Source organism: Paramisgurnus dabryanus, chromosome 6 (assembly GCF_030506205.2).
Source record: "Paramisgurnus dabryanus chromosome 6, PD_genome_1.1, whole genome shotgun sequence".
Lineage (NCBI taxonomy): Eukaryota > Metazoa > Chordata > Actinopteri > Cypriniformes > Cobitidae > Paramisgurnus > Paramisgurnus dabryanus.
In genome coordinates, this window is record NC_133342.1 from 27,365,953 (window position 1) to 27,380,607 (window position 14,655).

A 14,655-nucleotide genomic window follows, 5' to 3' on the forward strand; every position below is an offset into this window, starting at 1 on the left:
GTCTCTGAAAAGACTTTATTTTAAGCCATATAACTTTATTTTCAACACTAATGCCTGAAAATGAGCATTGCACATCCTGCATATTCCTAGATGTCTGCCAACAGTTGTGCAACTCTTGCCAAACTCCCTCTTTTTTGCAATCTTTTATTTTTTCACTTCTCTGAACTCCCAGTGCTAAACATACTCAAGTGAGCCAATTTGCTCAGGATTTCCTGTATTTGCAAAACCCTTTAAGGGAGATTATATTGTAGCCTAGACAAGAATGTACAGTGAGACTCCAAAGATGAAGAGGTCTTAGACTGAGAAGTCTTCATCTTCTTTTATTGCATGCCAGCATGATATTTAGACATTCTTACAAATCCTTGATGTTAGGCACTGTTGCACAAATCCTTGTTGTAAAGCAAACTCACCGATGTAAAGCACTGTTACTTCATTTCTCCTACAGGTGGTTAACCAAAATTTCCATGGAAATTAGTTCTTCTGTGCAGTCAAAGCACTGTGGAGGGCTTCATATTAGATTCATCCCCCTGCTGTTTCCATAAAAGTCACCTGTGTCCATCAAAGGATTTTGCAACTAACGCTTGTTCCAATGCTCATGGGGAACTGCCTGCTGCTGTTCCTCTGGTGCCTCTTAGACAAAAGCTTTGTGTCTCCCCTGCACTCCTCAACTCAGAGCAGAATGGGCAAGGAGCACCACAGGAATCTCATGGCACATAGGAAACATGGCATGATGGGAGCTCACCGAGTCAAGAGAGGATGGGTGTGGAACCAGTTCTTTGTCCTAGAAGAATACATGGGATCTGATCCGCAGTATGTTGGGAAGGTAAGATGTTATTGATTCTGAAAGCCAAAGCTTTAAATCAAAGGTGTATTGATATTTTCATATTGGGGCTAGTGAATAAGATTGTGGAGGAGTTCAAAGACTTGAGCTAGCTCTTTGTAATGCAATCCTTACCCACAGCTTCTTTTTATTCCATTTCATCCTTTATGTATCGCCTTTGTTCGTGTGCTGTTTTGGAATGCCTAAAACATCAAAATATTTTATAACCTATGAAAGTAAGGATGAAGTATGGATATTTGTGACCCATTCCTGGATAAAGTTTTTTGTGATTTACTGTTTCTACATAAATGCTTAGTTGTTACAACCATGGTTGGGTAAAATAAGGATTTTATTTTAAACAACAATTGGAGTTGTCCATACTTGTCCAAACAACCCAGCATTTTTAGAGTGAACATATTTGGATTCACTAATATTCTAATATTGAGGTCAAACATTAAACCCATATGATTATAATCTGAAATCCCCATAACATATTATTAGCATTTAAACTACAAATTTGAAAGAATGCAATCTGTGGCTGGCTAAAAAAGGTCCTCTACAAAGAAAGTTGGAATTGAGCACCTGCAGCTTAAATGGGATCAGAGCTAAATTGAATAGTCTGCAGTCAATGCCAGTGCAATCAGTGTGGCCTAACCGAGTGCTGTCTGAGCGGATGTAAACTGGGAGACGGGAGCTTGTCAGAGTCTTGTTCTCAACCACCTGCCACCTCCACTTGTGTAGCCGCTGTCTCCTTCACTAAAGATAAGCAAGATGACATGGCCGAGACTTGCCTGTTACCTCAGATTCATCAGTAGCAGCACTAGCAAGAGGGAATGAAGCTTTAATTGCAAAGAAGCGTGTAAGCGTGTCACTATAAATAGAGTTTGTCGCTTTTAACTCGGGTCACTGGAAGAATGTGGCTTACAGCTACTTAGAAATTTCATGGGTAATGCTTTCGCCCTTATCAGATAGGCAAGCTGCTATTTAAAGAACATTTTTTAAACAATACTTAAACATTTTAGTCGTGATATTTGTCATTATTTATTAGTCATTCCTACCATAATGGTGGGATAATGTAGCATGTTCATGCACATGCTGATAAATGGTACTTACTAAGTTGCAGAGTTGGGAAAGCAGTTTTGAAATCATAGCTTCCCAAACTACTGTACAGGGGATGATACTTCAATCAAGCTGCACTTTTAACAGTTGTTAACTGAAAAAAGGTGCTGATGTAGCTTATGTTTGCAGTCAGAGGACCCTATTTTAACAATCTAAGCGCATGGCGCAAGTGCACCTAGGGTGTGTCCGAATCCACGTTTGCTCATTTAAAGATGGGAAAAAGGTTTGTGCGCCTAGCACACAGTCTAAAATGGTTGTTCCTATTCTCATAATGAGTAATGGGTGTGTTTTGGGCATAACATGCAATAAACCAATCAAAGTCTTATCTCCCATGCCCTTTTAAAGCCAGTTGCGCTCAGCCAATGCCGATTCCCTATTTAAATAGTGGAATTTATTATACTGAAAAACTAAGCGGAGGAAGAAGACCGCCAGTTTAATATATATATATATATATATATATATATATATATATATATATATATATATATATATATATATATATATATAATTGAAATTATTTTTGTAAAACCTTTGGTTCACTTTAAAAGTCATTTTCTTTAAGTCAAGGGAGTAAAATAAGCAGGCTTTTTATTGCTATAAATGAAAGGATAGCCATGATCAGTGTAATCTCAAAGAAAATTTACAAATATCCAAGAAAAGGTTTGTACCCTAACAATACTTTATTTGTAACAAACAGGAGATAACGAATTCACAAACATGTGGAGAGCCGAAACCTTTCAGCACTTGGACAGCGCCGTATTTTTAATAGCATTACTTCAAAAAAGTTCTCATCTCAATATATCCACAGGTACAAAGTCATCATATACAATAAATCTGTGGGTAGCATAAAAAAAACATTTAAAAATAGATGCAATATTTGCATTTGTTTGAAGCAAAACATTGAATTACTCACCAGGCTACAGGTGAAGCAGCTCTTTAAGCCTTCTAATGTATCATCGGTCCTCATTTATGTTCAAGAGACTCAATAATAATCTTTTACATTTTAATCCTTTATTTTTTATGTTTAAAAACGTTTGTGTGCTGTGTGTAATAAGCAAACGTGGGTTGACGTCTCGTTTATAAGCGCATATTACTAACACACTCTTTAAATAACACAAAAACAAGGTTTTAGCTGATCAATGGCATTGTCTATTTTAGTTGCCTCAAAATTTAAACTACTATTAACTACTACTATTTAAACAACGTGAAGCTGGACGTGAAAATGGTAACTGCGCTGGGTTGAAACTAGCAAAATAACACTTGTGCATTGCGCTACATTGCGCCGGGTGTATGATAGGGCCGAGAGCTGCATTTATGTCAAACAAAAATAAATACCATAGGAATTTTCTTTAGGTGACAGCATGATATTATATAGAGTCTAAAAAGTTTCAAACAGCAAATACTTTTAATATTTTTTTAATATGTTTTCTTGGTAACTGTTACTTTGTTGTTTAGTTTTACCTCATGTTTCATTGTCTGCACCTGTCATCTGTTACTTATATCATTGTCATTTTTATCACCTGTGTCTATCTGTATTTATACCCTTGCCTTAGTTCAGTCCTTGTCCGATCTCGTTTGTGTTATGTTTGATGTATCAGGTTGCAGCGTCTGTTTACTCCTTGTTTTATTAAAAGTTAAATGTTTATTCTTATCCTCATCTCTCCACACCAGAATAACGTTATAATAACACTTCACTAAGTAATACAATGTGCAATACTTTAAAATGCAGTGTAGGATTTTTTCACACTGTACTACACTTCACCCCTACACAAAAAACAATTAATAGTTTTTACTATTATGAAATATATTTATTTTAATGAAATATCATCAAATGTGAATTGTTTTAATGTTTTTCAAACGTAAATGTCATAGTAAATCGATAATTTTAACAACATTTCTTATACAAATTGCATGTATTATAACAATTTTTACTATACAACATAATAAATTGTATTATTATTTATGTAATAATTGCTTGGAAAAAGCATTTTTGTACTGTAGTTACTGTACTGTAGCATAACCACTATTAGTTCTTCACTTATATACTGTATGAAGCCAGTCAGAAACTATGTTCTGAGTGACACTCAGAACATTGTTCTCAGTACTTACATTAAATCAATAAACTTACAGCAGTGGCATGTATTTATTGATCACTTGGGAGAGACCATGGTGAAGGGCGGCATGCACCATGGGAAATTATAACTCATTCCATCATCTCCTGTTTGAGCTGCCACCACAAATGTAAGCGTTCTTGCACATAAAATGTGAATGCATCAAAGGTTTGTACTGCAGGAAGATTTGAATTCGAGTGAGTATGCGAGTAAAGCGTAGGAATGGAAGGCAAACTTCACTCAATGTCTGCTTTGGGTACACAATTTGTCTTTTAGCTCTAAATATATTGGAAGTTTGAGACGGTTGGATGTTCAGTTAAGCAGTCTGGCTCTTGCTCAGAAGCTGTTTGTGAAGACATATAGTAGGCTGTCTGCTGGTTGTGGATATTTCGAGGTTGTCACAAGAAAGGTAATTGGATTCTAATAGGAATGTTTTGGAGAGTTATAATTACAATGATTGCTAATAAATTACAATTAATTAGATGCGATGATTAGAAATGTATCATTAGAAATGTGATCACAAAGCAAGCTATTTTTATTTCGTAACAGGTGGAGAATTTCTCGAGTTTATGACAAATCACTGTAACCAATTTTCTTTATCAACATTTTCTTTGCCTTTCCTTTTCCTGTGAAGCAAGGCCCACTCCTTGTTTGACCTTTGCAGTGAGGATATATTACCCCACTGTCACACTTTTTTTCCACATATGACCTTTTTGGTAGAAAATAACTCTTCCTGCAATTCCTACTTTCGTACTGTCAACACTCAGTATCTCTGCTTCTGAACTCATTGGGTTGCAGCTGCGAGGCCGTTCACCGCTATATGGACATAAAACTGTAATACTGTTCTGGATACTGTATGAGCCTTATGTTCAATTTATTGGCCTCGTGAACATTCATACCAGATTAGTGGTATAAAAGCTGGACATAGAATAATTTTTTACTGTAGCTGATGGATTATCTGCTATCTCAAAGTCTACCCTTGCGGATCATAAAGTCAAACAGTCTTTGATTTGATGGTCTGTTGTACCCAACTAATGTAATTTTTTATTAGCTAAGCGTGAACTTGGCAGGGTTTAGTGATACAGTTATGCCTCTCTGTTTTGATTATTGCATATCCTTTCACATTACACCAGTGATGTTTTTTATTGAAGAATATTCATTCCAAAACTTTAAACTTATCTGACTCAGGATCAGAGTCAACCATCTTCCCATCTCAACAATGTTTGGTGTTATTTACAGTTCCACTGAGATGATAGAACACACCGTATATTCCTTGTGTTTTTTCTTTTTAATGTTTATTTTATCTTTCTGAAAAAGAGGGCTTTATAAAATCTCCAGAAAAACCCATTATATTTTTAGCTGTTGAACGCCCATGCTGTACATAAATCAGTTAGGTTGTCAAACCTGCAAACAGAAAAGAAATAACTTGGGTTATTCACATCAATCTTCTTTGGACATCCTCAAACGGTATCTGTAATTATATGTCACCCACACCATAATAGCCAACATGTGATCACATGAAGGGCCCTATTTTAACGATCTAAGCGCATTGTCTAAAGTGCACAGCGCAATGTCTAAATGGGCGTGTCCGAATCCACTTTTGCTAGTTTAACGACGGGAAAAATGGTTTGTGCGCTGAGCGCATGGTCGAAAAGGGTTGGTCCTTTTTTTAATGAGTAATGGGAGTATTTTGGGCGTAACATGTAATAAACCAATGAGAGTCTCAGCTCTCATCCCCTTTAAAAGACAGCTGCGCTGGCGCTATGTCTAAACCCTATTTAGATGATGGACTTTGTAAACTAAAAAACTAAGCGGAGGAAGAAGATCCCCAGTTTAAGATTAATGTTAAAAAATTGTGTTGTTTTTCACTTGTATTGAAATTTTAATTTTTTATTAAAACCTTTAAAACCCGTTTTCTTTTAGTCATGGAAGTAAAAATAGCTTTAATGCTTTAAATCAGGGGTGGGGAACCCTGGTCCTGGGGGGCCACTGTCCTGGATAGTTTAGTTCCAACCCTAATTAAACACACCTGAAAAATCTAATTCAAGTCTTCAGGATTACTTGAAAATTAAATTCAGGTGTTTTTGGTTGGTTGGAACTAAACTCTGCAGGACAGTGGCCCTTCAGGACCCAGGGTTCCCCACTCCTGCTTTAAATGTATGGCTATCATCAAAAAAATGATTTACAAGTTTGTAAGAAAAGGTTTGTACTCTAAAAATACTTTATTTGTAACAAACAGGAGATAAAGAATTTACTAACGGCTCTCCGCACCTTTCAGCACTTGGACAGCGACAGTTTTTTAAAGCATTACTTAAAAATGTTTCTCATCTCACCATATCCACAGGTCATCATATAAAATTAATCTGTGAGGTAGCATTTAAAAAAACATTTAAAAACAGATGCATTTGTTTAAAGCAAAGCATTTATTTACCTACCAGGCTACAGGTGAAGCAGCTCTTTTTGTCTTCTAATGTCTCATAATTAGTCCTCATTTATGTCCAAGACTCAATAATAATCTTTTACATTCAATCCTTTAATCTTTCAAATTTAAAAGCGGTTTTGTGCTGCTGCGCATTCATGTACTGTGTGATAAGCAAACCTGCGTTGTCATCCCATTTAGGCGCATATTAATAATGCGCTCTTTAAATAACAAAAAAACATATTGCGCCATTGACTTTAGACTTTAGACCAGGTTTTAGTTGGTCAATGGCGTAGTCTATTTTAGTTGCCTCAAAATAGCAACGCGCCAACAATGCGCCTGAACACACCTCGTTTTCAGACCAGAACGCCCATGGGCGCAAAAGGGGGCGCAAATGCATTTGCTATTTAAACAACGTGGCGCTAAACGTGAAAATTATAATTGCGCAGGGTGGAAACTAGCAAAAGACACTTGCGTCGCGCATTGCGCTGCATTGCGCCGGGTGTAAGATAGAGCCCGAAATAAGATTAGTTTTTTATAGAGTACATTTGAAATGGATTAAAATTGTTGTAGTCACAATGGATATGCTAGATCTGTGTTTCGTACATGATTACATCTACAGTAGTAACGCGAATGCCCCTGACTTCATATTTGCCCATGTTTGCACATGTGTGCAATTAAATTTTAGCAATGAGTAATCATAACTCATTTAGAGAAAATCCCTTTTCATTCATTTCAGCTTCACTCGGACATGGATAAAGGGGATAATATGGTGAAGTACACTCTCTCAGGTGAAGGAGTTGGCTCTATATTCACAGTCGAGCCGAGCACCGGAGACATTCACGCCTTAAGGAGCCTGGACAGAGAGGAGAAGCCTTATTACACGCTGAGAGCGCAGGCTGTGGATGTGCTCACCGGCAGACCCTTGGAACCTGAGTCTGAGTTTATTATTAAAGTTCAGGACATCAACGACAATGAGCCAAGGTTCCTGGAGGGCCCATACGCAGCCAGCGTCCCAGAGATGTCACCTGTCGGTAAGTTCATCTCTCATTATGTCCCAAATGGCAGGTCTTTTGGAAAAACAGACCTCAAAGCTTGTTTTTTTTTTAAAGGAACATGAGCAGAGGAATTGTGACCAACTGTACAACATTTACTCTCAATAGAATTACTGTATATATTTTTTCGGCAACACTTTAATTGAAGGGGTGTGCATAAGACTGACATAATACCTTTATAATCATGACAAAATTTTGAATGCAAAGATGACGTTGTTTGAGATGTCTTTAACCAATACATTATAACTTATCATAAATCTGTCATAAACATGACATAGCAGAATAATCATCAAACTTAAAGGGGACATATTATGAGATTTTTTTTAAGATGTAAACTAAGTCTTAATCTAGGTCTGAGCAAAAGTGTGCCGTTTTGGGTGTGTCATTTAAAATGCAAATGAGCGGATGAAGTGCAACCACTGATCACAATGATGGTGGTTTGTTGCAATTGAAACTCAATTGTGCTGTGAAATATTTTATGTCTCTCTTTCTCTCCGTACCAAATGGTTGTGCTGTGATTGGATAGTGCAGATAAAGGGGGCGGTATTACCTTATTCTGACATCACAATAAGGGCCAAATTACAATGACCTATTTTTTCACATGCTTGCAGAGAATGGTTTACCAAAACTAAGTTACTGGGTTGATCTTTTTAACATTTTCTAGGTTGATAGAAGCACTGGGGACACAATTATAGCACTTAAACATGGAAAAAGTCAGATTTTCATAATATGTCCCCTTTAAGAAACTACCTAGCTTTATGAGTTAGCATTACATTAAACTGACATTAAAATGACATTAAGTGTTAACCCCTTAAACGGTCCTTGGGGTCTATATGTTTTTCTAAAAACCGATGGCTGAATTCAACACCTAACACCTAGATCAATATCTAAAAACAATTTAAACCAAATTTAGATCATAATTTATGTAAATTTTCATAATAATTCAATATTTTTCCAGGCAAGCCAACTGTGTAGTTGAGCAATTTAGTGATAAACAGGTACAAAAGTACTTAAAATGTCTAAAAACACGGCTTTATTGTATAGATGAGAAAAAAATATTATTTGTATTATTGAAAAGGTATATTTTTCTTACAATGCTTTCAATTTTGCGGTCATATAGACCTCAAGGGCCAGATGTGTAAACAGAAAACGAGGAGCGTATGAGGGTGTGTCTTAAAAATGCAACAGACAAAATGCAACAGACACATCAAAACCTTACACTTAACTTAATGTATCTTCACAATACGTTAAAAACTGACAACTAACAGAACTTGTTTTTCCTCACACAGACGGTTCTGCAAATTTCTCACATAGAAGAAAAAATTACGAAAATATTTAATTAATATCATTAATTAATTTAATCTAATTAACTGTTGTTGTTTTTTTGCAGCAATATGGATCCAACGCTGCAACATTTTCATTTAATTTTAGGTGAATCAGTCTCCAACTGCAATAAAATATAATTAAATCAATTATTATTATTATTATTATTATTATTATTATTATTATTATTATTATTATTATTACTATTACTATTACTATTACTATTACTATTATTATTATTATTATTATTGGATGGTCGGTTTTATTTCTCTAACACCTGGAAGAAACTTAACAAACATTATGAACTAAAGAATTTTCATGACACTGTTATAAAACTATTTGACAGAATATTAACACTCAATGACATTTTAATGACAAATTCAATTTGTATCACTGGTAAAAAGTGGTCAAATGTGTAGTCTTGGTAATGTCAAATTGTCATGACAAGTTATGATGTATTGGTTGATGTCAAGTTGTCATAACAAAGACATCTCAAACAACGTCATCTTTGCATTAAAATGACATAATTGAACAAATAACACTTAATGATAGTTGTCATAAACGTGCATTAAAATCTCCTCCATGTTCTTGACACGTGTCATGTTATGATTATGAACGTGTCACAGCAGTCTTGTGAACACCCCTTCAAGTAAAGTGTTACCATTTTTTTTATTGTTTGCAATTAACTATACTATTCATTAAGTAGTAAAAAAGTTTCAAGATCGGTGACATCAGCTTTAACAACCCTCATTTTTTACTGTATTAAAATACCATCTGTAGGCCATATAGGCTGTTATCTTAAGCTTTAACAGAATGACCTGATAACTAATCCCAAAAGCTTATTCTTACACCAAATGTTATTTAACAGTGTCTGGAACCAATCTGTTATTCCAGTAATCCCTTTAGGAAACATCTCTCATTTTCTTCTTTCCATTAGGCAGGTCTTTCTGAACCATGTCTTGAAATGATTGATTTCCAGTCGTATTTTTAAAGTATCACGCTGCGTGAACTATTTAAAAGCTTTTTAGCGTGTTCAGTCATTTTGATTATTTGCTCTTGGGCAATATACTAACTTGCACAGTATTCACAGCCTACTCACATCTTATTTAGAAACATATAGACACATTTACGGTAAATCAAGCAAAACGTTTAGCTTTATAATTGGGCTAATGATAAAGCAATGGGCAGCATATAATGAGAGCGATGCTAAGTGCATTTATGCAAAATAAATCTATGCAGTGCATTTATTTGACGTATTTCAAGTCTTTAAATAGAACGGTATATTTAAAGTGGTATGTGAAGTGGAGATGTTTCCTCTGAATGGCACATTTACATTTATGCATTTAGCAGACCCTTTTATCCAAAGCCATTTATAGTGTGATAAAGGAGCTTTATCGGTATGCAATGACCACTTTTAATGCAATGCAAACTTAGCTACAGGAACATACTGTACCAATGCTATAGCCACATTCATAAGGCAACATTTGAGAGAAATATTTGTATTTGCATTCCATTGCATGATACAAATAGGAAGAAACTAAGCCCAGATGTGATTGATTTTAATAAATCCAAAGTGATAATCCATAACTGTTAACCATGGAACCGTGAATATAAGATAAAACAGTATGTAACACATAATACCTGACAGACAATGGGAAACGCTATGATATTTATAGCACCATGAATCTCATTTGCATTTTTAGTCTTTATTGAAAGTGTAGATGCGCTCTCTTTGTTATTATGTGGCATTTCTACACTCATTTGTCTTTGGTGTTTGTGAGCAGGCACATATGTGACGCAGATAACTGCCTCTGATGCTGATGACCCCACTTATGGAAACAGTGCGAGGATTGTGTACAGCATCCTTCATGGACAGCCCTACTTTTCAGTTGACCCCAAGACTGGTAAGGCTGCACATGTCGACTTTCCTGATAGTGTTGTTTATTATGTGCTGTTTGCTTTATTTTAGACCCTGATTTGCACATTACAGTACATGAAGGTGCAAACTTTCCCAGCTAACTTTCTCTGCTGAACGCAATTTGCACAGTACAGTTGTCTGGTTGGCAGTGCTAGGCCATAGAGAATGTAACGCATTCTGGCATATTTTACTGTGACAGCATCACTCTACCAGCAGATCTATCAGGAATCCGAACGGCTCTGGAAAGTGCCAAAAGTGCCATCGGCTATTTCTTCTGTATAGGCTTGATGACGATGCTCTTACACATAATTTCATCATCACAGGATTACTGCAGGCGTGATTGCTAGAAATGTCTCTTTTAGACTAAATTTGGTTTTATGGGTGGTAATATTCTGCATGGGTTTCTGTGCAAAGCATATACATTCCCTAGTTTATTCACCTTAAGCCATGCTATAATGTTCTGCTTAAAAAGTGGCTCATTGGAGGGGAAGCTATTAGGATTGGTTAGATTTAAGTTGAATATCAGAGGTCTGGCTTTGTATAAGATAGTTTTCAGAGGCATTGCAAAACAGAATAATAAAGGCCTGTAAAATTTCTCATTTAGCTGGTGGTGCTTTCTGCCTCTGCACACACTGGAAAGTTTCGGGAATAAAACGGATTTGAATGCAGGAGTGAAAAAAGTAATTGTTCCATGTGTGTATGGAACAAGATTTGCTCCCGAAAATTTTATGATTGACACAAAGGTAACCACAGCAATGTTCTGGCTGAAATAATATTACAGCGTTATGCTCTGCAATTTTAATAAACTTGGCATTGTGTTTGTATGCGTTTGTGAGGCTGCTATATGGGGAGTTGTCTTGTAGTGTTGCCATGTCCAAGTCTGTATTGGGCTTACCATTGTGGCACTTGATGAAGCAATCAAAGTTTTGGCATTATTAAATTGTGAAGGTTTCGGTCTCAATATTTTAGCCTTAAGGTAAAGCATTTGGAATTATTTTGGTTTATCATTAATTTTTTCTTGTATGCTGTTTTTTGAGCAAAATCTGGCAACATTAGTAGGCAAATGCTCATACCTCTGTCATTTTCTGCAATGCGCATACCAAAGATGTTTTTCCCATCATGTTATTTGTTTTTTAAGAAAAGAGACATGTTATGTACATTTAAATACTTTTTTGAACTAGTTATTTAGTTCTGTTCTGTGCACGCTGTGCAGCATTTCTGTAAATGCGGTTGACACTACCTCCATTTTTTGGGAGTTAATTCGGTAGAATGCGGTTGTCACTCCCGTGAATTATTGAACTGTGTGTGTACAAAACAGGATTAAGCACTAAAAGGTGAAGTGACAACCGAATTAAGCTGAAGTGTATATAGGGCCCATGTCCCTTTAGAAGTGTACTGAATTCTAGAAAATGTCTATTTCTATAAAAGTGGTAAAATGTTAAAGTGTGCATTGGTTACCTTCAGCACTAAGGGACCCTTAACAATTTTGTTGTAAATAATATAATATAAAAAATTGTTGGATGTTTGTATGATTTTTATATTTTACATGTTTGTAGGTTACCTAACTGAATATTTTTTTTATTTTTTATTATTTATTTCAGTGAACATGTTATTTATACATTTGCCATTTATCTGTCTTGCTGTATTAGGGGTGATAAGAGTTGCCTTACCCAATATGGATAGGGAGGTTAAAGAAATGTACCAGGTGGTCATACAAGCTAAAGACATGGGAGGTCAGCTTGGAGGGTTAGCAGGGACCACCACCATCAATATCACTCTCCGTGATGTCAACGACAACCCACCTCGATTTTCTAAAAGTAAGTCCATAAACAGATGTTTCTGTCGTGAAATCATTATCGGGTGTACTGAGGCTTAAGTTGTCAGCATTTCTATATCAGCTGCGGTTTATCCCTGGGGTTTACCTTAATGTGAATTTAATCTGGTTTCATATTTGCTGTGCTCTGTAGAAAACTTCAACATAAGGCCATTATTTGGATTGTTTAATTCAGTTAATGGCACTAATACCGAAAAAAAAATCTTGGTTCGAAACAGGGACTAAACATTACACATGACCCAGCACAGCAAAGTATCTCAGATTTACAATTGGCCACGATCAGGATCTCCAGGGCTTGCGCTGAGCACAAACAACTAAATAGTGTTGAATTTCCAAATGTGATTAGCATATCAGGACTTTCCTCCAGAGCTGCTGCAGAGATTAGTGGATAATTATTGGTAACTACCTGTGATAGGGATTTCTAAATGTGTCTTAAAAAAGTGCCCCGGGTTCAATACAATGCACGCTTCATTGGCTGCATTTGCCGCATAATGCTGATTATAATAGAAAGTAAGATGGGTCAAGTACTGTAAGCTTATCAGCATCATAGAAACTTAAAAGTTTTTTACTTTTGTTAAAGAGACACCCCACTTTTTTTGCAAATAGGCTCATTTTCCAGCTCCCCTAGAGTTAAACATATGAGTTTTATCGTTTTGAAATCTATTCAGCTGATCTCCGGGTCTGGCAGTACCACTTTTAGCATAGCTTAGCATAATCCATTGAATCTGATTAGACCATTAGCATTGTGCTCAAAAATGATCAAAGAGTTTCAAAATTTTCTAAAATATATACTCTTCTGTAGTTACATCGTGTTCTAAGACCGACAGAAAATTAAAAATTGCGATTTTCTAGGCTGATATGGCTAGGAGCTATACTCTCATTCGGCGTAATAATCAAGGATTTTGCTGCCATACCATGTATGTTTCAGGCACAATGATACTACGCAGCACCCGAAAAGAGTCCCCAGCTATTGAAAGTTATCAAGTGGACTATTTTCGGGTGCTAAGTCCTTGATTATTACACGATTATGTATGTGGAACACCTTTTCTCTGGGCATATAAATATTCAAATCACAAGCTTACTTGTATTGAAACCAACTATTCTTCATGATTTTACATATAGGCCTAGAAATCAAACATTCCCTAAAGGCAGTATGTCACAAATAAAGCTGTTTGTGAATCTTCACAGGTATTTTTCACCTGCGGGTTCCTGAATCTTCGCCGGTGGGCTCATCAGTGGGAAAGGTCAAAGCTCATGATATGGACTCTGGGAAGAATGCTGATGTGGAATACAGCATTTTTCCTGATGATGGAGGATCCCTGTTTGATATTTACAGCAATAAACACACCCAAGAGGGAACGGTGATATTGAAAAAGGTAGGGTCAGGGTTTCTTTTGTAATTTTCTGTCTGCAGATAAAAGCAGATTTGGTTTGTGGCTGTATTTGTATTCACCATCAGAACTGATTCATTATTCATAGGGTAGCACTGCCTATATGTCCCACCGAAGGGATAAGACAAAGAGATGGGATTTACACAAAAATTAAATTTTTGTCATTATTTACTTTACACTCATGTCATTACCAGCCTGTGTGAATGTAAACTAAAAGAATTTTAAACAGTCCATGTGACTTGTGTGCACAGTCTTATGAAGCATTACCCTCGTGTGAGGATTTTAATCATGTTCTTGATTAAAAAACCTTCCCATCCGCCGTGGCTCTCAAGTCTTATTTGTGCACTCAATATATCCTTATTCAAATTCGTCTTGTTTTGATTGTGGCTACTACCGACTCCATGACGTTTGACACCATTATTGTTAAACTCGATTTATATAGAAGTGAAATGAGATTTGAGAGCTACAAGAAAGATATTTTGTGAATAATAGCCTTGTTTTGCACAGCAGAGTCGGATGGGTTACTTTCTGCTGCGTTTACATTTATGTTTTTTGTGTGTTTAGGAATTGTTGTCTCGTTGCACTTTACTGTACGTGTTTAATGCGTGTTTTTGTTTGGAGGATAAACAAATGACATCTTTGGATAGACAATATTTCAATATTTA

The 14,655-nt window shown here is 36.0% G+C and overlaps 1 protein-coding gene across 1 annotated transcript in view; it reads left to right on the forward strand.

Annotated features, from left to right (window-relative positions):
- cdh12a (cadherin 12a) overlaps window positions 1-14,655 on the forward strand; it is a 77,653-nt gene that overhangs the window by 42,286 nt on the left and 20,712 nt on the right. Inside the window, exons 2-6 of the mRNA XM_065276411.1 lie at window positions 446-823; window positions 7,209-7,503; window positions 10,632-10,751; window positions 12,415-12,582; window positions 13,788-13,975. Of these exons, the coding sequence (XP_065132483.1) occupies window positions 590-823; window positions 7,209-7,503; window positions 10,632-10,751; window positions 12,415-12,582; window positions 13,788-13,975 (1,005 nt within the window). The 5' untranslated portion in view covers window positions 446-589. The remainder of the gene's footprint in view (window positions 1-445; window positions 824-7,208; window positions 7,504-10,631; window positions 10,752-12,414; window positions 12,583-13,787; window positions 13,976-14,655) is intronic.